We start from the raw sequence: 19,703 nt of genomic DNA, 5'->3' as shown, positions 1-19,703 counted from the left end.
TATCATACTAATCGGTAATGACATAATAGTAAATATGCACGTATGACATGTGATCATGCAACAATATGGCACCTTCATATCCTATATGACATGTTATCGCAAATATCATGTTATCGCACATATAATTCATACTAATCAATAAAAGCATTAAATAATAAATTCTAATTACTTTAATGCATGGCCTTCTTGTTTAAAGGAAAATAAAAAAAATAAAATATAACAACTTTGGAATTCGACTTTCGCCTAGCCCATAGTATCTGTCTCAAGCCCCTTTAGGGTTTCCATGGGCCCAAAAGCCCAAAGACCCAATCCTTTAGCGAGAAACCCTAGTCGTCAGGTCTGACGCACCGTCACCCGAAGTCAACTCAGGCCAAAAACTCCAGGGGAAGGACCGCCACAAAGAAACGAGTGCACCGCCGCCGGAACCACCCAAAAAGGTGGCCCCACGCTCCCACACGCGCCCATTCCTTGCCGGAGAGTGGCGGCCACTCGCAGCCGCTTGTGGCGGTGTGTGGAGGCTCCGGTGGCGACAATCCACCAACCGTTGTGTTCGTCTTTCCATCCTCTTTCCAACTATAGATGGATCGCCCCATTCTGAGCTCGGGAAGTCCTCGAAAAGTCTCTAGCAGTGCTGACTGTGCATCTTCCTCACGGTTTCTCGATATTGAACTTTTACAAAATATTGGAAAAATACACAAAAATTCTGAAAAATAAATAAAAACAGCAAGGAGGAAACCTAATCATATGAGATTAGCCTCCTTGTTACAAATCAAAAAATACACGAGAGACCCTAACCATGGATTAAAGCATTTTTACCGAATAAAATTTAAACTTTTATGAAAAAGAACTATAAAGAATCAATAACATGAATATAAATAACAGATACAGAATAAAGGTGCCATATTTTAAAAAATCCCATAGAAAAATAAATAAATAAATCAAAACTGATCTTAATCCCCATCACAATCCGACTCTAATACCTCATGAAGGTTTATCATCATAAATGCGGAAGCGCAACGTACCGTTGCGATGAAGAAGAGAGACACCGTTTTGATTACCTGGGGTGAAGTAGCGAGCGTGACAATTTCTCACGTTCAGTTCTCTTTCTTAAGCCACACGATCTGCAGCAACGCACCACGAACGGTCGCAATTCCGCTCTACGGTTGATCTTCCAGGCTATGACTCAAGGGAATCAAGGGGTCGTGTGGGCAACCGTTTAGATGATGAACGTCTGCCTCTTTGGTGTGTTTCTGATATCTGTAACCCTTTGAGAAACTAGAGAGAAAAAAGAGTTTATATACCCTGCCTAATCCAAAACTAACCCTAAGCTTCATAGGTAAAAATTAAACTTTGGGTTCACTCTCACTAAAGCTATTGGGCTTAAGTAAAAGAGCATACTAAACCCAACCAATAACTTTAGTGAGAGTGAGCCCAAAGTCTAATTTTAACCCATGAAACTTAGAGTTAGTTTTGGATTGGGCAGGGTATATAAACTCTCATTTCTCTCTAGTGCCAAAAAAAGGGTTACAGACATCAGAAACACACCAAATAGTCAGACGTTCATCATCTGAACGGTTGCCCACACGACCCCCTGATTCCCTTGAGTCATAGCCTGGAAGATCAACCATAGAGCGGAATTGCGACCGTTCGTGGTGCGTTGCTGCAGATCGTGTGGCTTAAGAAAGAGAACTGAACGTGAGAAATTGTCACGCTCGCTACTTCACCTCAGGTAATCAAAATAGTGTCTCTCTTCTTCATCGCAACGGTATGTTGCGCTTCCGCGTTTCTGATGATAAACCTTCATGAGGTATCAGAGTCGGATTGTGATGGGGATTAAGATCAGTTTTGATTTATTTTATTTTTTCTCTATGGGATTTTTAAAATATGGCACCTTTATTCTGTATCTGTTATTTATATTCATGTTGTTGATTCTTTATAGTTCTTTTTCATAAAAGTTTAAATTTTATTCGAGAAAAATGCTTTAATCCATGTTAGGGTCTCTCGTGTATTTCTCGATTTGTAACAAGGAGGCTAATCTCATATGATTAGGTTTCCTCCTTGCTGTTTTTATTTATTTTTCAGAATTTTTGTGTATTTTTCCAATATTTTGTAAAAGTTCAATATCGAGAAACTGTCAGGAAAATGCACAGTCAGCACTGCTAGAGACTTTTCGAGGACTTCCCGAGCTCAGAATGGGGCGATCCATCTATAGTTGGAAAGAGGACGAAAGACGAACACAACGGTTGGTGGATTGTCGGCACTAGAGCCTCCACACGCCGCCAGTCTCCGGCAAGGAATGGGCGCGTGTGGGAGCGTGGGGCCACCTTTTTGGGTGGTTCCGGCGGCGATGCACTCATTTCTTTGTGGCGGTCCTTCCCTTGGAGTTTTTGGCCTGAGTTGACTTCGGGTGACGGCGCGGCAGACCTGACGGCTAGGGCTCCTCTTTCGCGTCCTAGGGTTTCTCGCTAAAGGATTGGGTCTTTGGGCTTTTGGGCCCATGGAAACCCTAAAGAGGCTTGAGACAGATACTATGGGCTAGGCGAAAGTCGAATTCCAAAGTTGTAATATTTTATTTTATTTTTAATAGGAAGGCCATGGATTAAAGTAATTAGAATTTATTATTTAATACTTTTATTGATTGGTATGAATTATATGTGCGATTAACATGATATTTGCGATAAAATGTCATATAGGATAGGAAGGTGCCATATTGTTGTATGATCACATGTCATACGTGCATATTTACTATTATGTCATTACTGATTAGTATGATAGTTTATGCGCGTAGTTTTAGATTTTAAATATCTAGGTAAAATAAAATTATGATTATTATGATTTTAGAAACAAAATCTAGATTAATGGTTATATTAATTTTGAAAATTAATTAATTATTATGATTTTGGTAAAATATAGAATAATCAAATTGATTATTTTTGGAGTTTAAAATCAAGACAAATTAGCAAGATAATTTCCTAAGAGAAAATTGTTTGAAGAAAATAAATTTTTTGGGTTTTCTGAAATGGTCATGGAATAACACACGCTGCATACAACATTCATGTATCATGATTGTGTGGAGCACACACTAACGTAAAGTGACCGAATTTCAGGAATTTAATGCTTTCAAAATTATGTTAAGCTAAGTGCCCATTTACCGGCGCACTTACTTACATAGTTTTTGAATTCAAAAAAGATTATTTTCGAATGAAACATTTCTTGGATATTGGAAAATTCTAAAATTTTAAAATATTGAATGGGTGAAGGTTTTTTTTTTTAAATTAAGTTTCAAAAACCTAAGGGCTCCAATTGTGAGTTTATTAGTGAATGGATATCGCTGAAGCCCCATCGGATAAGGATAATCGGATTTCACTAGATTAAACCTTAATATTTTCAGAATTTTAGTAAAGTTTTGTACGGCCTATCGTCGACAACACTTAGACACTAAAGAGAATTTTGAAAGTAAACAATGGTTAAATACATTCAACTTAGGTAAAGTTGTTAACCCTCTCATCGAGGCTCTGGCAATGGAACTAAAGGCCCAAAATAACAATGTTAGTTTTACATGTACCTTTCTCATCGTAAGCCTTGTAAAGATAACTAATGGATTGTAAACAATAAACGATTAGTAGTTATTAGAATCTACTAGCGATCTTTTTGTTTGTTGTTAATACTAGTTTGTAATTAGTGTGCTTTGATTGTTTTTCCAGAAAAATGTCTTCATTCAATCCTTTAGCAACTATTTTGAGCCAAAAACCTAAGGATGGTACCAATTACAAACAATGGAAAACTAAACTTAATATTGTTCTACAATACGAAAAGCTCAACTTTGTATTGACCACCCCTATCCCAGCGCAGCCTGCTGAAGATGCGCCTGAGGCAACAAAAGCCCAATTTCAGCAGGAGAAGGAGAAATTGGAGAAGGCAAATGTGGCAGTTCGCTGTTACATTTTAGCCAGTCTTACCAATCACCTTCAGGAGCAGGTAAGCATGGTTGAGAGTGGAGCAGCTATGCTTCATACTCTTGATGGCATGTTTGCTACGTCTAGCAGCTATGCTAGGCAGATTGCGCTGTATTCTGTCACTAAGACAGTAATGTCTGGAGGAAGTGTGCAAGATCGTTGTTTGTCAATGATTGCAAACTTCAAGAAGGCTGAGGATCATGAGGTTAGGTTTGAACAAGAAGTGAAAGTTGACCTTCTCTTACAATCACTCCCTGATTACTTCAATCAGTTCAAGATGAACTATAATATGAACAAGTTGAATCTTGATCTCACTTAGCTGATGCACGAGCTTGAGAGTGCTGAACAGTCTCTGGTCAAGCAGGGCAGTGCATTTTTTTATGGTGAGGGTTCTGGTAAACCTAAGGGGAAACCCAAGGGTAAGAAAAAGAAGAAATTAGGGATTCCAATAGCCAAGCCTGTTGCAGTGAGGCAGCCGAAAGGCAAGTGCTTCAAATGCGGACAAAAAGGGCATTGGAAGAAAAATTGCCCCCGTGTGAATCAGCAAGGTATGGGTAATTTTTTTGTGATTGAGGCCTGTTTAGTGGAGAATTACAATGATATATGGATCATTGATTCAGGAGACACTAACCATGTTTGTTGCTTTTTGCAATGGTTCAAACATAGTTTGTCGATCAGTGAAGAACAAAGAGTGTTGAAGCTTGGCAATGTGGAACTTGTGTCTGCACTAGCAGTAGGACAAGTTATTTTATCTTTTAATAATTGCAGAACTTTGGTTTTGGAAGACTGTTTGTTTATTCCGAATTTTAAGAGGAATTTGATTTCTGTTAGTTGTTTGTTTAAACATGGTTTGACAGTTTAATTTAATTCCTCAGCTATTATTAGAAGTTCATCTTCTTTTATCTGTTCCAGTGAATTGTTTAATGGTCTCTATTTCCTTAGTCCTGCACCCTGTGAAATTAATCATGTTCAATTAGAGGATGATGAGCATACTCTTTCTTCAAAGAAAAAAAAAGTTTCCAATGAAACTTACCATTGGCATTTGAGATTGGGTCATATTAATTCTAACAGGATACAAGGTTTGGTGAAAAGTGGGATTTTAAATTCCCTGGACTTTGAACCAATGCCAGTATGTGAATCTCATTTAGCGGGAAAAATGACTAAGCGATCCTTCAAAACCAAAGGGAATCGTGCCACACTTCAGCTGGAATTGGTACATATTGATGTATGTGGACCAATGAATGTCAAGGCCAGAGGCAGGTATCAGTACTTCATCACATTTATTGATGATTACTCTAGATTTGGACATGTGTACCTGATGCGTCATAAGTCTGAGGCTTTTGGTAAATTCCAAGAGTTCCAGGCTGAGGCAGAAAAGCATCTTGGTGTTCAAATTAAAACTCTTCGGTCTGACCGAGGGGGTGAATACCTATCTGGCGAGTTCAGGTCTTACTTGACCAAAGAGGGGATAATTTCACAATTATCTTCTCCTGGGAAACCCCAGTAGAATGGAGTCGTTGAAAGGAGAAATAGAACCCTTTTAGAGATGGCAAGATCGATGCTCAGTTATTCCCCTTTGCCTGATTCATTCTGGGGATATGCCTTAGAAACTGCTATGTACCTTTTGAACTTGGCTCCATCAAAATCTGTTTTAAAGACACCAATGGAATTATGGAAATGGTGTAAGCTCAGCTTGAACAATATTCGGATTTGGGGTGCTTCGGCATATGTCTTACAACAGAAGCCAAATAAGATGGACTCTCGTACAGAAGTGTGCATGTTTATAGGCTATCCTAAAGGAACTAGAGGCTGGTTATTTTATAGTATGAAAGAAAAGAAGGTCTTAGTGAGTACACATGCGACTTTCTTAGAGGATGACTATATGGCAAATCACAAGCCGAGTAGTACGGTTATACTTGATGAGCTAGACTCGGATCAAGTTTCGCCTCAACCTCAAGGGTTCCAGCTTTTATTCCCTATTTGTTCAAAGAGGGGAAGATATGCCTGAAGTTGAACATACACAGGAACCAGAAACAGAACCAAAAATTCAGCATGATGCTCAGCAACAAGTGCAGCACAGTCGTAGTAGGAGATTTATGTATTCTAACTCAATTTGGACTCTTGTAGAAGCACCTAAAGGGGCAAGACCCATTGGATGCAAGTGGATCTACAAGATAAAGAGAGGATCGGACGAAAAGGTTCAAACCTTCAAAGCTAGATTGGTGGCGAAATGGTACACCCAAATAGAAGGTGTGGATTATGAAGAAACCTTTTCGTCGGTTGCCATGCTCAAGTCCATCCGGATTCTCTTAGCTCTTGCAGCAAATCTTGATTATGAGATTTGGCAAATGGATGTCAAAACCGCTTTTCTAAATGGAAATTTGGAAGAGGATATCTATATGGAGCAGCCAAAAGGGTTCATAGCCAAAGGGCAAGAAAATATGGTATACAAGTTGCAAAGGTCCATCTTTGGACTTAAGCAAGCATCCGGAGCATGGAACATCAGATTTGATCAAGCTATTAAGTCTTATGGTTTTTTGACAAGTCCTGATGAGCCGCGTGTGTATAAAAGGATCCAAGGTAACGCAGTATCTTTTCTAGTGCTTTATGTTGATGATATTCTCCTAATCGAAAATGATGCAGAGGTATTGTTATTTGTGGAGTTAATTTTTCACTTTGCTATTTTGTGTTTTTTGAGCAAGACATTATGGCATTGTTATTTTTCTGGATGTTATAAATGAGGTATTTTTCATTTATTTCGCACACTATTTACAAACACTAAGGTCCGGATCAATTGTGGAGTATATGACCATATGAATACGTTCATGGAGGACATGGTCATTGGTTCTCACAATTGATGAATAAATTCACAGTCGTTGATAAAGTTAGGCACTTTATTTAGGCTGCAATATTTTATGAAATGGTTTTGTCCAAATTATTGTAAAATATTGATGTGAATTAATACTAACATTGAAAGGATCAAGGAGAGATTTGATTAAAGTTGTTTTTCTGTCATAAGGAATCAAGTTTCCAGTTAACTGTAGTTATGTAATTGCTCTAAATCCTGAGTTTATTTTAAATAGGTAATTAAATAGTCTTCATTCTTTGATTTACCAACGGGTGAGGTTCGATCAATTGACGGCCAATAACTCGGTATATTGGGATTGAGATTATATGGTTACCGGTATTTATGAGATAAACAACAAGGAGTTTATAGGAAATGTCTTCTTGATATGTTTCAGTACTTGGATATTAAAGACACAATTAATCCATTAGAGAAACTATGATAGTCAAATGAATAAATAATTGATTGGATTACAGAAAATTAATCAATCAATTATAGACATTCTGTAAAGGGGCAATGCATATTCACATTCGGGCTTATAGTGGAGTAGCGCCGAATTAGATAATCTTTCAAAGATTATCAGAGCCTTGATGAGTGACAAATGGTAGATTCCCAGGCTAGCTTGAGACAAGGGGTGGGTTGTATAATCATATGATGATGGATTATGGGCTACATAGTCTTGGGTTTATAAGTTTGTGTCTAAAAGAGCAAGTGGGAGATTGTTGGATTTAGTATGCTCTTTTCACTGAAGCCCAATAGTTTTAGTGAGAGTGAGCCCAAAGTCTAATTTTAACCCATGAAGTTTAAGGTTAGTTTTGGATTGGGCAAGGTATATAAACTCTCTTTTCTCTCTAGTGCCTCCAAGTGTTACAGACATCAGAAACACACCAAAGAGTAGAATTCCCCTCTTGGAATTCTCCATCTTGAACCTGGCAAGTATTTTGTCAATGTAGTTTAGCCTGGGATAATGCCAATACCTTATTCTTACGGTCTCGCAAGAGTTTAATACCAAGAATATAATTGGCCTCTCCCAAGTCCTTCATATCAAAATGCTTGCTCAGCCAGGTCTTTATGCCTGACAATAGCTCTGCATCATTTCCGATGAGGAGAATATCATCCACATAAAGCACTAGAAAAGATATTGCGTTACTTTGGATCCCAATTATTGGTATTAAACTCTTGCGAGACTGTAAGAATAGGGTATTGGCATTATCCCAGTCTAACTACATTGACAAAATACTTGCCAGGTTCAGCATGGAGAATTCCAAAAGGTGAATTCTACCCTTCAGGTCTCCTAGATTTGATTAAAGTTGTTTTTCTATCATAACGAATCAAGTCTCCAGTTAACTGTAGTTATGTAATTGCTCTAAATCCTGAGTTTATTTTAAATAGGTAATTAAATAGTCTTCATTCTTTGATTTACCAACAGGTGAGGTTCGATCAATTCTAAACATCTGCAAAGATAAACAAACATGGTGTAAACACATATCCCGATGTTGACTTTCTTGAGTCAATATCTCCTTGGAAATCTGAGTCTGTGTAACCAATGATTTCAAGACTCCCACTAGAATAGACCAACATATAATCTCTCGTTCTTCGTAGGTACTTGAGTATATGTTTAACCGCTATCCAATGTTCCTCTCCAGGATTAGATTTGTACAAGCTTACTACTCCCACTGCATAGCAGATATCTGGTCTAATCCCACCCATTGTCAGTTGTCTTTACCTGCCCCGTATAAGTAATCCACTAGGTTTTTAGCCGCATATTCTTCGTTCATCTATGAACAGCTTGAAAACTCAATACTATTATCATTGTTGTCAAAAAAGAGAAAATTTTCCTTTCATTATTTATGAATAATCAGTCTTTTTTTCTATGATAGGTTTTAAACTCATCAGTTTTATTGACAGTAAATTAACATCAAACCTTCTTGCAGATTGAGTGCGAGGCTGGTCGATTGGTAGACTGTAGAGGTAGGATGAATTTCTGCCCCTTAGGGGCGTGTGCATTAGCCGATACAGGGCTACCCATTGATCGATTCATGACTTCAAATACCTTAGGATTTACAGCTCCCATGAGGAACAAGTATTAATTTTGTATGTGTGAAGTAAGTCTATGTAATTATGACAGGCATGTGATTGACATTAAATATTCATATGCATCTCTTTCTTTTTCGTTGCTAACTAGTTATGTGTTATCTTAAATAGTATAGCTACAGTTACTGACCGAGGTTTTGCATTGGAGTTTCTTTTCGCTAATGCCTCCGTGGCAGTGCTTCTTTCTCGGCTTGGTGAAGAATGGGTATTGTGGGCTACAGAGGAATTTGGATTTATCACACCAGGCGATTCTGTTTCAACTGGAAGTAGTATGATGCCTCAGAAAAAGAATCCGGATCCAATGGAACTTGTTCGTGGGAAGTGCGCCAGAGTCATTGGAGATATGGTTATTCTTCTCACGTTGTGCAGAGGACTTCCTCATGTTGCTTTTCTTGCTTTGCATGTTTTCTTTGCTTGTGTATAGTTTTTGCATTAATTTGTTTTCTTTCTGGAATTAGGAAGACAAAGAACCAGTATTTGACAGCCTCAAAAGTATTTTGGGGATGCTTGAGGTAACAGCTGAATTCGCGCGGAACATTACTTTCAATAAGGAAAGAACGCAAAAGGCTTTATCTGCTGGTCATCTTAATGCAACCACGCTTGTTGATTATCTTATTAAGAAGGTAAGTCACATGTATTGATTAGCCATCTCTCAATAATTATTCTGTTTGTAATAAAAATTATGACATCGAAAACATGACAGCCCAGCAGGGAAAAAATAACTTAAAAGCTACATGCCACCCGCCTGACAAAATGGGCCTAATCAGTCCGATCAGGGCTAGAAAAGTTATTTACTTTGGCGGGTTTGGAATCAGTCCGCCTGTCAACCACCACCATATTAAGGCGGGTTAAAGTAAATCAACCCACAGGTTGGGAAGGGAAGGGTTAACTTATAGGTCATTTTTTTAGATATCAAAAACTATTTTATATGTCATGTCAAACTTTTGTGATATTAAAATTTTTATTTCAGCACTTGTCTATAAAAAATAAAGAAGAAAACACTTGTTTTATGACAAAGATTATTTATATATGGAAGCTAAAATGAGTTCATAGAAACTATAAAATTGCATATTAACATATATTTACATTTAAGATTGAAAAAAATAGATGAGAGTATGAAATGGAATCAAATTACATTATAAAACTCATTAAATAAGATTTATTTCGAAGCTTTTATTTTTTAAATGGGTTGACCCACCAATCTTCCATTAAACAGGGCGAGTTAATATTTTCAACCCATTTTTTATGGGTCGATCCACTTTGCCACCTAGTAATAGTTATCCTCATTCAATCAAGTGTAACTTGCATCATTCAAACACCTTCTGTCTTATTGACCCATCTACAATGTTAGAGAATAATATAAATTATTAAAAAGATTCTTATTTAACAATTTAAATTTTTGGATTAAATTGATTATTTATATGGTATCAGAGTTTTAGTGACCATGAGGTCACAAGTGAGTTTGATCCTTATTACCCCTCACTTTTATATGAAATTAAATAAACAAAAGGTAAACCAAAATTAGACATGTGCAATATTCACATGTCTTATATAAACCATTAAAAAATATTTCGTCCAATTGTTTAAACTTTTGGATTGAATTTATTCTTTAAAGTCAATACACATTTTTTTTTTTTTTTTGATAACAATACACATTTTTTTTAATGGGGTGGTCAGTGTCGCAACACTCATTTTTATTTTTTTGTTTAATTTAAACTGATAAGGGTATAGACCAGGAACAGTGACCAAAATGCTACTGTTCACCAACTTTTTTACCTAAATATCACGCAAATAGTGTTATTTCCCAATCTGCCACGGGGGCACGTTCGCTACCCGGTGTAGCGAACTCGGTTTGCTGACGTGTCACGTTTCTAGTAGACACCAACTTGATTTTAACCAAGTTCGCCTACATGGCAGGCGACCTTCATTTTTTTTTTATTATTATTATTTTTTTAAATTTGATACTTGTTATCCATTAAAAATGTGACACGTCAGCAAACCGAGTTCGCTACAGGGTAGCGAACTTGCCCCGCGGCATATTGAGAAATAACACTGTTCGCGTGGCATTTAGGTAAAAAAATTGGTAAACAATGACGTTTTGGTCATTGTTCCTATAGACCAATCAAATTATATCACATGGCACCACATTGCACCATGTGGCGTAATTGCTTTGTCCATAACCTTTTAAAAGTAACCAATCAATAAAATATTTTTTCTCTTTACTGTGAAATATTTATTTTTCTATACTCACTCACTTCAAGTATTAAATATAATCGATCAATATTGATTTTATATGTATTTGAACATTATATGAATTTATCAATTAATCGACAAAATTTCCTTTAAAGTTTTCAATAGTGTTTCATCAATTATAATCAACTAATGGATTTACACGTTACATAAAGGATATGAAAATTAGTAAAAATCATATATAATTAATTTTAATTTGAGAATAATTATTATAGTAATTAATATTATCAATAATACATTAATTAAAATTTTAATTATTTAATATTTGAAGCGAGTGAACAGACATAAAAGCCTTGTATATCATAATATTAATTTCTGGACTCATTACCCTTTTCTCCTTTCGTACGTAGATCTGCAAATTTACCACAGATTCTTATCCTTTTTCTTTCACATTTCAGGGAGTGCCCTTTAGGACGTCTCATGTTATCGCTGGAAAATCTGTTGCTTTATGTATATTGAAGGAATGTGAATCATGGTAGTTAAAATCTTGATTTAAATCTACGCTTTTACGATTTTTTTTAATCAAAACGATTTTATCAAAATTTCAAACGCTTTTATGTTTTTACGATTTGTATACGTTAAAATTTTACGTTTTATGATTTTTTTTCTTTCTTCCGATTTTAAGTAAAATTCTAATTTTAACTACATGCTGCCAACTGCTGGACCCGAGTCTTGATGAGCTGAGAAGTATAAATCCAGTCTTTGAGGAGGATGTGTATGAATATCTCGGAGCAGAAAATGCGATCCTGAAATTCAGCTCTTATGGTTCCACTGGGTCGGCATGCGTTGCCAGCCAACTTGATTATTGGATTAAAAAACTTGAAATGAAGTGAAGAGTGCTATTAGAACATGTATTTAGTACTGCTTTAATATTTCAAAGTTGTTTCCAGTGTTTTTTAGTAGTTGGTTTTTCTCTTCTTCTTTTTTATGTTTGATGGCATGCGTTGATTTTTGGCCCATGACTTGGTAGTAAAAATTTCAACATGCAGTATGAATTTCTTTGGCCGCCAGACGGGTAGAGTTGAGATGTGTTGCTTGAGAAAAAACAGTTAAATTATTTATGATATGATCAGCATTAATTGTTATTCTAATCAGCATATTTTTGTTAATATACGCTCAATATGTATGTACCCCCAAATATATTTTAAATTAGAGCTGTGTTTAGATTATATTCATTAATTATATTCTATAAGCTATAAATAAAAACATGAAATTACAGGATAAACAAAAAGCGTAAGTTTATGTCTAAATTTGAAATGGGACAAAGCTTGGTCTTTGTTGCAGTTTAATATTAAAATGGAAAATTGACAATGTAAGGTGAAGTTTGCTTCTGTTTAAGCAATCTTGAATGCCAACGTTTAATAAAAACTAGTTTTATATCCCGTACTTTGCTTTTGAAATAAGACACATGCATATTTGTTAAGTTATTATTAATTATAATAAGATTGTTAGTGTGTGTGTGTGTGTGTGTCGGTGTGTACTTAAATTCTTTAAAATCTTAATATATTGTGATTAGCAAACTAATTAGTTCGAATTTCCATGATAAAAGTTAACAAAAAAAATAAATTATATCCTTGAATTAATCCGTGAAGATTCAACTTTAAAATCAATTTTTTAGCAATTCCAATTGGATTCAGTTAAATATGAATACTTATAAATTGACAAAATGTATACTAGTAGGCTTAATATGAAGATAATTACAATAAGAACAGTATTGGAATTAAAATGGTTTAAAAATCTTGAGCATTATAATTTCCTTCAAACTTTTTATTTACAAATTCTTACAAACTATATTATGTTTGACCGGTCATACTTCAATTAAGAGTGTATAACCGATCAGACTTAGTGTAATTTATAAAATAAAAAATTTGTAAACAGATCATTCCCATAATTTACATAAGAAAACTATGAAAAATAACTGCACTAATCAACATAAGAAATTTTATGAAATAGAAAAACCTATTATACGTTCAAATATCATTTAATCGTAAGTTTAAAATCTAAGAGTATTTAATTATTGATGAGGTTACTTCAAAAGAGCAAAAATCTGAAGGGAAAAACTAATAAATGAGTGACATGTGACATTAACTTTACTTATACAAACTGTTAATAAAATTTTAAATTACAAGTAGGGTATGATATTGGATTTAAATTGAATTGTTCATAAAAAATAATACAAGCTAGATCACAATTTAGTAAAATAAAAAACATTAAAAATTATATATAAATAAAAAAGGAAATGTTATATTTATAAAATTTTTGTTTATAAATTTTTACAAACTACATCATATGTGATCAATTATATTTTAATCAAAAGTATATGACCGATTAGACTTAATGTAATTTGAAAAAAAAAATTGTAAACGAATTCTTCCCCAAAGTTATATTTACAAACTTTTTATTTAAAAACTCTTATAAATTATACTATGTTATCTCCATAGAACACTGGGTTATATTACGTTCTATCAAAAACACTAGGTTACACTATGTTCTATCAACATCACTTAATTTGCAAAAATTTGTAAAAAAAATTTATGAACGAATCATTTCTCATGAAACAAATCATATTTAAATTCTCTTGCGTTCGTTATTAACATGAAATCATGATATCACATAAATTGAAAGCAAAGAAATTATAGTAAGACTTAATTCATTTGCATCTTTCTCTATGAAATTATCAACTTAATAAGGTGAGGGATCCAAATCAACATCGTAACCGTACTCCACAATTCCGCATTGATTCAGTTATCAACACTCAGGAATAACCAGAGAAATACTTGCAGCTTTTCATATTATCCCCTGAAAAGAAAATTTCGCATGGGAGATGACGAGTCAAACAAAACAGTTCTCTTTCCCGACGGCAGATTTGGCCTGTCGAGTTGGATTTCTTAATTGACGAAAGCCAGCTGCGTCACTGATGGCCGTCGCCAATTCATTTGGCTGACCAGAATTACTATCTGTAGCTGCTTTCTTCGCCTTGTCCAACTTCATTGCATTATTTTCCTGAGTTTCAATTTTGTATGCTTCGGTGCTGCTGTTATTTTCTGGCGAATCCTTGGTAACGATATGAATTACTGGCTTCCGCGCTTTCTTTTTCTTGCCCTGCCTTTGAGCATCTAATTGGCCCTGCAATCGAATTGTGCGGTGGATTAGTAAGCAAGTTGAAGAACTGTAGCAGATACCAAGTATAAGTAGTACATCCTGGGGTTAAAACAAAGTAAGAAAATCTCATCCAGTTCATTATAATCGGTGCCAAAAGCAATAAAGGGTTTTGGTGACTGAGATCAGGGCTTCGGGATGGAGAATACCAGTGAGTTCTGAATGTCACGTAATGGCTTCTTTATGAGCCCGGGATTGTCACTGGAACTAGCAGGTTTCTGAACAAGTGCACTCTGGAGTAGTTTGGCACATTCAGAAGCGATAATATTTCCATTTTTGTCAACAGCTGAAGCATTCATAATACCTTCTGTATTCTCTGATTTTGGTGGATCATTTTCTGTCTCTCCGCTCAGTTCCCTGTTTGTGCACTTAGAACGTGTGCAGCCGCATGATGCTCCGCAGCCCGCACCACTGGATCGGCATCTGCATTTTGTAGTCTTGCACAAGGATTTCTTACTGCATGAGCAGCAAAGCCCTTCAGCTGTACTCTCCCTCTTAACATTATTTTCACTTGAACTGTTCATTTTGGGGGTGTCCATCTTTATCTTGTCATTACTCTCATCAGGGAGAAGAGGCTGACCCAGGTCCTGCCAATTAGAAGATGCCACAGTTTACGAAATTAGCAGCGAAGTTTTGAATAATCCTTTTTTTTTTTTAAAAAAAATATCATATTTCTCTAATTTGATGTCGATGGCCCAAACCTGCTTCTTATCCTTGGACTCAGGCTTCTCCTTCCGCAATTGTAATTCTCTAAGTAGACAACTAAGGCTGTTTACTTGTTCCTTTAAATCTTGGATATCAGAATCCTTATCCGGGCTATCACAGTCGTCCTCCTGTAACGGAAATCTTCAAGTAACAAAGAAGAAAGTTGAAACACAATATTAAATTAGTGAGTGGACTCTATGGTACTGCTAGCTGTAGAATTCAAGAATTCAACATTGCTAAAGGAAAACGAGTAACAGTTTTCACCTTAATTTTTCCTGCCTATGCATCTCAATTTCCTCTTTCAGCTGTGCAATCTCTTCAGCCATCCTGAACATTCCAAATTGTTAGAATAGGGGCTTTTACATTAAAATATGCGTTTCACAAAATCATGCTGACGAAAATGTTCATGCTAGCAAGAGATTATATTGTATGACGTATCAAATTATATTTTGAATGCTCCAAAGTACAAGATTATTTAGTTCGGTTACGGTCCATGCATATACAGATAAAATACTCAGTATATACTACCATACTCGAAAACTGAGACATGAAAAAGATTGTTTCACAAACCATGTAATCAGAAAAATTCGAACTATCGATGCACAATTGAATCAATGTCAAAGCTTTTCATTCACGGCAAGCTATTGTTTGGTTCATGATGAATGCCAGGTTAACATTTTCTTTCCTGGTAATTGTGGGACCCCCCCCAAAAAAAAACCTATTATTATCCCGACGTCAATCAACTTTAATTTCAAATTTTCAATTGCATAAAAATCAAATGGGAAAGCTACTTATATCCCTATAACTAAAGGAATATGAAGCCACGTAATTAAATTTAAGATAAACCAAATGGCACCTCCTATCTTGTTGCTGAGAGTACATAATACTCAATGTTGTTGACATTTCAAAGTTCAAACCAGATATACATTAACATCAGTTCAAAAGATCAAATTTAAAGTTAGCAAAATCTGATACATTTATGCTAGCTTTCAAACAGTGAAAAGTCATGGGTTCAAATCCTGAAATTGGTTTATTTGTAAATATATAAGGGTAATAATGTATACAAGGAATACTTTTGCCCCACCTTTGTTTATTCGGGTTTAATGGAGAATGGTTTCAGCTTTTGACAGTTTGTAATGCTAACAGTTATTCTGAAAGTAAATATTTCTGCTCTAACATGGACTAGAGCAAGAGATACATTTCCACATTAGAAGAATCCTACCAACAAATACATACTATTAGCTTTCAAACAGTATTTAGTAATAAAAATACGTTTCATCGTTACTAAATCAAGAGATATATTACAAGTGAGGAAAGTCAATAAAAATATGAAATGAATAACAGAGTAAAGCAGGGCATAAGTATGAGCAAAGGAAGAGAAGATAGAGGTGACATCAAACTTACTTTTCCATTTCGGATTCGTATTGAGAGCATAACTTGTGTAACTGAGTTGTGACTCCAAGTTCATGCTCAGCATCCTGCACCAGCCATTTTTTAGTAATGTTTTTAATAAGTTAGGCCAACATATAAATCCGACTAGTGCTACAAAACAGTAATCAAACCCATTCAAAATACATTTTCAACGGAAGCAACCTGTGTCTGATTGATCAAGTCTACAAACGACAAAACATAACATTCTCCACTAAAGAATAAACAGTGAAAATTTAGAGCATAACATCTTACTACAAAAAGGACAAAGAGGATGTCCAATATATCATATTGGATACAATCTCCAAAACGGACCATGAAACTATGAGCACAATAGTGAGGAAATAAGTAGGATAAGGTTAAAAATATCATTATTCGGCACAACTTATGAGCCATATAGCACTCAGTCAAATACAGGAATCCTAGAAATAGACCCGCGAGCGAGTGTCAGGAACACTAATAAAGTACTTGTCAAATTTAAATAACACCAAATTATAAAATGTTCAATCTACAAGCAATCAGCAATTTCAATTGATTTAAAATTACCTGAATTATTTGACCATTTCTATTTCTAGCACCTACATGAGAAACAGCACAAAAGAAAGGTAATAAATGTAGAGGGGCCAACATAAATCAAATAAATAAAGATTCAAACAAAACAGGTATTCAAGTCTTCTAACCAGCTGATCTATTTGATATAACTTTTCGAACTGCTATCAGGTCCCCTAGACGTTTATTAGCAGTAGAAGCTTCTTCTGTCTTCCGCTGCAATACCTGATATAAGGAAATTGAGAGAAAAGTGGCAACTGTAAGAAAAATAACAGGCAGATAGCCACAACAAAAAGAGATAAAAGAATATAAAGGTCCTTGAAGAAGATACAATGAACCAACCCTTTTAAGCCTCTCATTTGAAGCCAGCAAACTGTGGGTGTTGAATTCATTCCTCCTGCCTTCTTTCTTAAGCTGATGATGCAGGAACAAATATTCCATAAGATAATATATAAATAATCAGTCCACTAAAAAAATTATTAATTAAATCATCAGTCATCCGGATCTTAGACGTTAGAGAATATAACTGAATAGATACCTGCTGAACTTCTTTTTCCAGCAAGGCCTTGCATAATCTGAATTGCACTGACTGTAATTTGATCTTACATTGCAGTTGAACCTATATGTAAACACAAAGTTTGATGCTCAAAGCAAAAGAGGATGAATAAGAACTAAAGCAGCACTGAAAAAAGAGTCCATCCACATAGAAAATGTCACCTTCTGAGCCTTTAAAGTCTGAATCTCAAATTGCAACTGCTTAGTTGATTCATCGACCCTCTTCCTATGGGTTGAAAATTGGGATTGAGAACCAAGTTTTTTCTTCAATTCTGTAACCTGCAACAGCACGGCATCGAAACTAATCATAGTAACATGGTCCCACTACTAAACACATTTTCACTCTGCTTGTGCAAATTAATGTTTACCTGTTCTTCAAGTAAGTTCAGCTTCGGAAGATAATCTTTTTTAAGCTTTTCAACTCCATTGTTAGAAGCAGAAGAATCACTCCCCTGTTGCTGCCTTAGTTCTTCAATCTCCATCTGACAAATTACACAGTACCCGAAGTAAGGAATAACTTCTCCTAAGATTTTGGTTCTCCAAGGAACAACAGTCTGAACTCTGAAGTAATAAACTAATGTAATAACTTCTTTCTATAAACTTTCAGAAATTGTCTCACATTGACTGACCCAATTGATAGAAATATCAGACGCATTGCGTGGGTCTTTATACTCAATAATATACAGTTTTACCTTCATTTTTGCGAAACTGATTAAAATCAAACATGTGACCTCCAAATCACATAGCGACAACACCAACCATTATGCTTCGATTACACATCATTTAACAGGGGCGGTCAAACTTGTTCAACAGAAAAAATCTTACATCATATACTTAATATGGTATATCGTAAGCCTAAACAAAAAAACAAAAAACAAAAAGTGGAAAAATATAATCAATAAAAATAAGAAAATAAATAGAATGAAAATAGAACATTTTGAATAATCATTTTTATATTATATTCTAGAAATATATTCTATAAAACTATTAATATTAATAGAAGAATATTCTTAATATTTGGTGCTATAAAACTCCAGTTAGGCAAAGGAAGGGTCAGGTCGATTAACAGACTCAATCGGTACAGAAATTGTTAAAATTCAGCAGAACAATCACTTCCTAAAGTTTGGAATATTTTGAAATTAGCACTTCCGTATCGTAAATGCTCTCCCTTCTCAAAACCGTCGATTAAGGATTCCGTCTCAAAATTCAAAACCCTTGCGGTACCAAATCTATGAAGCCTTTCCTGATCCACTTTCAAGCACATTATCAAGCCAAATACAAACACTGATGTTAAGCTTTGTTAGTAAAACATCATTGCAGCACCGGAAATGAAAATCCGAGAAATCAGATCCGATAAGTAATAATTTAATTGATGAAGAAATTCAAAACACTGACCTTATATGCTTTATTTTCTTGCTCCAGCTCGCGAATCCTCTGCTTATACAGTTCATTTTTGTTTGCATCCGAAGCTGAGGCATCGATCGGACTCGATTGTTTAGATCGGCGATTCGTCTTCTTCATGACTGGCTGTGTGTAAATGGAAAAGGGTAATAATAGACAAAAATAAAATTGAAATTCAAAGACAAAAACGAAAGAGACACCAATGACGAACGGACAAATCCAACCAAGAAGGGCTATATAACAATACTGCGCTATCTCGGCCTACGAGACAACCAATCGTGAGGTGCCACGTATGCCGATCTGTGGAGGGAAAGCTTTTTGATTCAAATTTTCTTCGTCTGGAATATATACTATTTGTATTTGCCGTATATCTTTTGTTTCTCTAAAAACAAATATCTTGTTTTAGTATAACATTTATTTAAAAAAAAATCCAGAAAAACATATACAAGTTTTTAAAATTATTATAAATTATATTTTTACATATATTTTCATGGGTTATGTTTATCTCATTTTACATGAGATAAACATCTCTCCTACACACACAAAAAGGGTTGGGTCCCACCACTTTTTTTTTCTCTCTCCTCTTACATGTGGGTCCCACTTATACTTTTATTTCTACAACATGAGGTAATTCTTTTCCTACAACATAAGAAAAATATATCCCTATTTTCATAGGATTTTGAATTCAAAATAAATATTCTTGTTATTATATAATGGGTTCGCTTTTTCTGCAGTAAGCTCAATACGACATCGTTTTGGGA

The 19,703-nt window shown here is 35.1% G+C and overlaps 2 protein-coding genes and 1 pseudogene across 2 annotated transcripts; 2 read left to right on the top strand and 1 right to left on the bottom strand.

Annotated features, from left to right (window-relative positions):
• The first annotated feature begins 3,708 nt into the window (after positions 1 to 3,708).
• Positions 3,709 to 4,275, top strand: LOC133314602 (uncharacterized). Its single transcript, XM_061516098.1, has one exon. The coding sequence runs from the start codon at positions 3,709 to 3,711 to the stop codon at positions 4,273 to 4,275; it is 567 nt and encodes a 188-aa protein (XP_061372082.1).
• A 4,319-nt stretch (positions 4,276 to 8,594) lies between these two features.
• Positions 8,595 to 11,979, top strand: LOC133314601 (argininosuccinate lyase, chloroplastic-like; annotated as a pseudogene).
• A 1,998-nt stretch (positions 11,980 to 13,977) lies between these two features.
• On the bottom strand, positions 13,978 to 19,062 carry LOC133314600 (kinesin-like protein KIN-4C). Its single transcript, XM_061516097.1, has 12 exons — positions 18,937 to 19,062; positions 17,910 to 18,023; positions 17,704 to 17,820; positions 17,525 to 17,605; positions 17,329 to 17,400; positions 17,118 to 17,211; positions 16,984 to 17,015; positions 16,414 to 16,487; positions 15,274 to 15,336; positions 14,968 to 15,150; positions 14,454 to 14,877; positions 13,978 to 14,271 (listed from the first exon to the last, which is right to left on the bottom strand). The coding sequence occupies exons 1-12, from the start codon at positions 19,060 to 19,062 to the stop codon at positions 13,978 to 13,980; spliced, it is 1,674 nt and encodes a 557-aa protein (XP_061372081.1).
• Positions 19,063 to 19,703: the final 641 nt, after the last annotated feature.

This window comes from Gastrolobium bilobum, unplaced genomic scaffold (assembly GCF_033153095.1).
Source record: "Gastrolobium bilobum isolate Gb01-03AN ecotype WA unplaced genomic scaffold, APGP_CSIRO_Gbil_v1 utg24763, whole genome shotgun sequence".
Classification (NCBI taxonomy): domain Eukaryota; kingdom Viridiplantae; phylum Streptophyta; class Magnoliopsida; order Fabales; family Fabaceae; genus Gastrolobium; species Gastrolobium bilobum.
This window is presented reverse-complemented; position numbering and strand designations above follow the sequence as displayed.

Excerpts from the sequence above, each read along its gene's own strand:
- LOC133314602 (XM_061516098.1), top strand. The coding sequence starts at position 3,709 with ATGTCTTCATTCAATCCTTTAGCAACTATTTTGAGCCAAAAACCTAAG.
- LOC133314600 (XM_061516097.1), bottom strand. The coding sequence starts at position 19,062 with ATGAAGAAGACGAATCGCCGATCTAAACAATCGAGTCCGATCGATGCC. Across the intron at positions 17,821-17,909 it reads TGAACTTACTTGAAGAACAG|GTTACAGAATTGAAGAAAAA; the intron begins GTAAACATTAAT and ends GTGCTGTTGCAG. Across the intron at positions 17,016-17,117 it reads TATATCAAATAGATCAGCTG|GTGCTAGAAATAGAAATGGT; the intron begins GTTAGAAGACTT and ends TTTCTCATGTAG.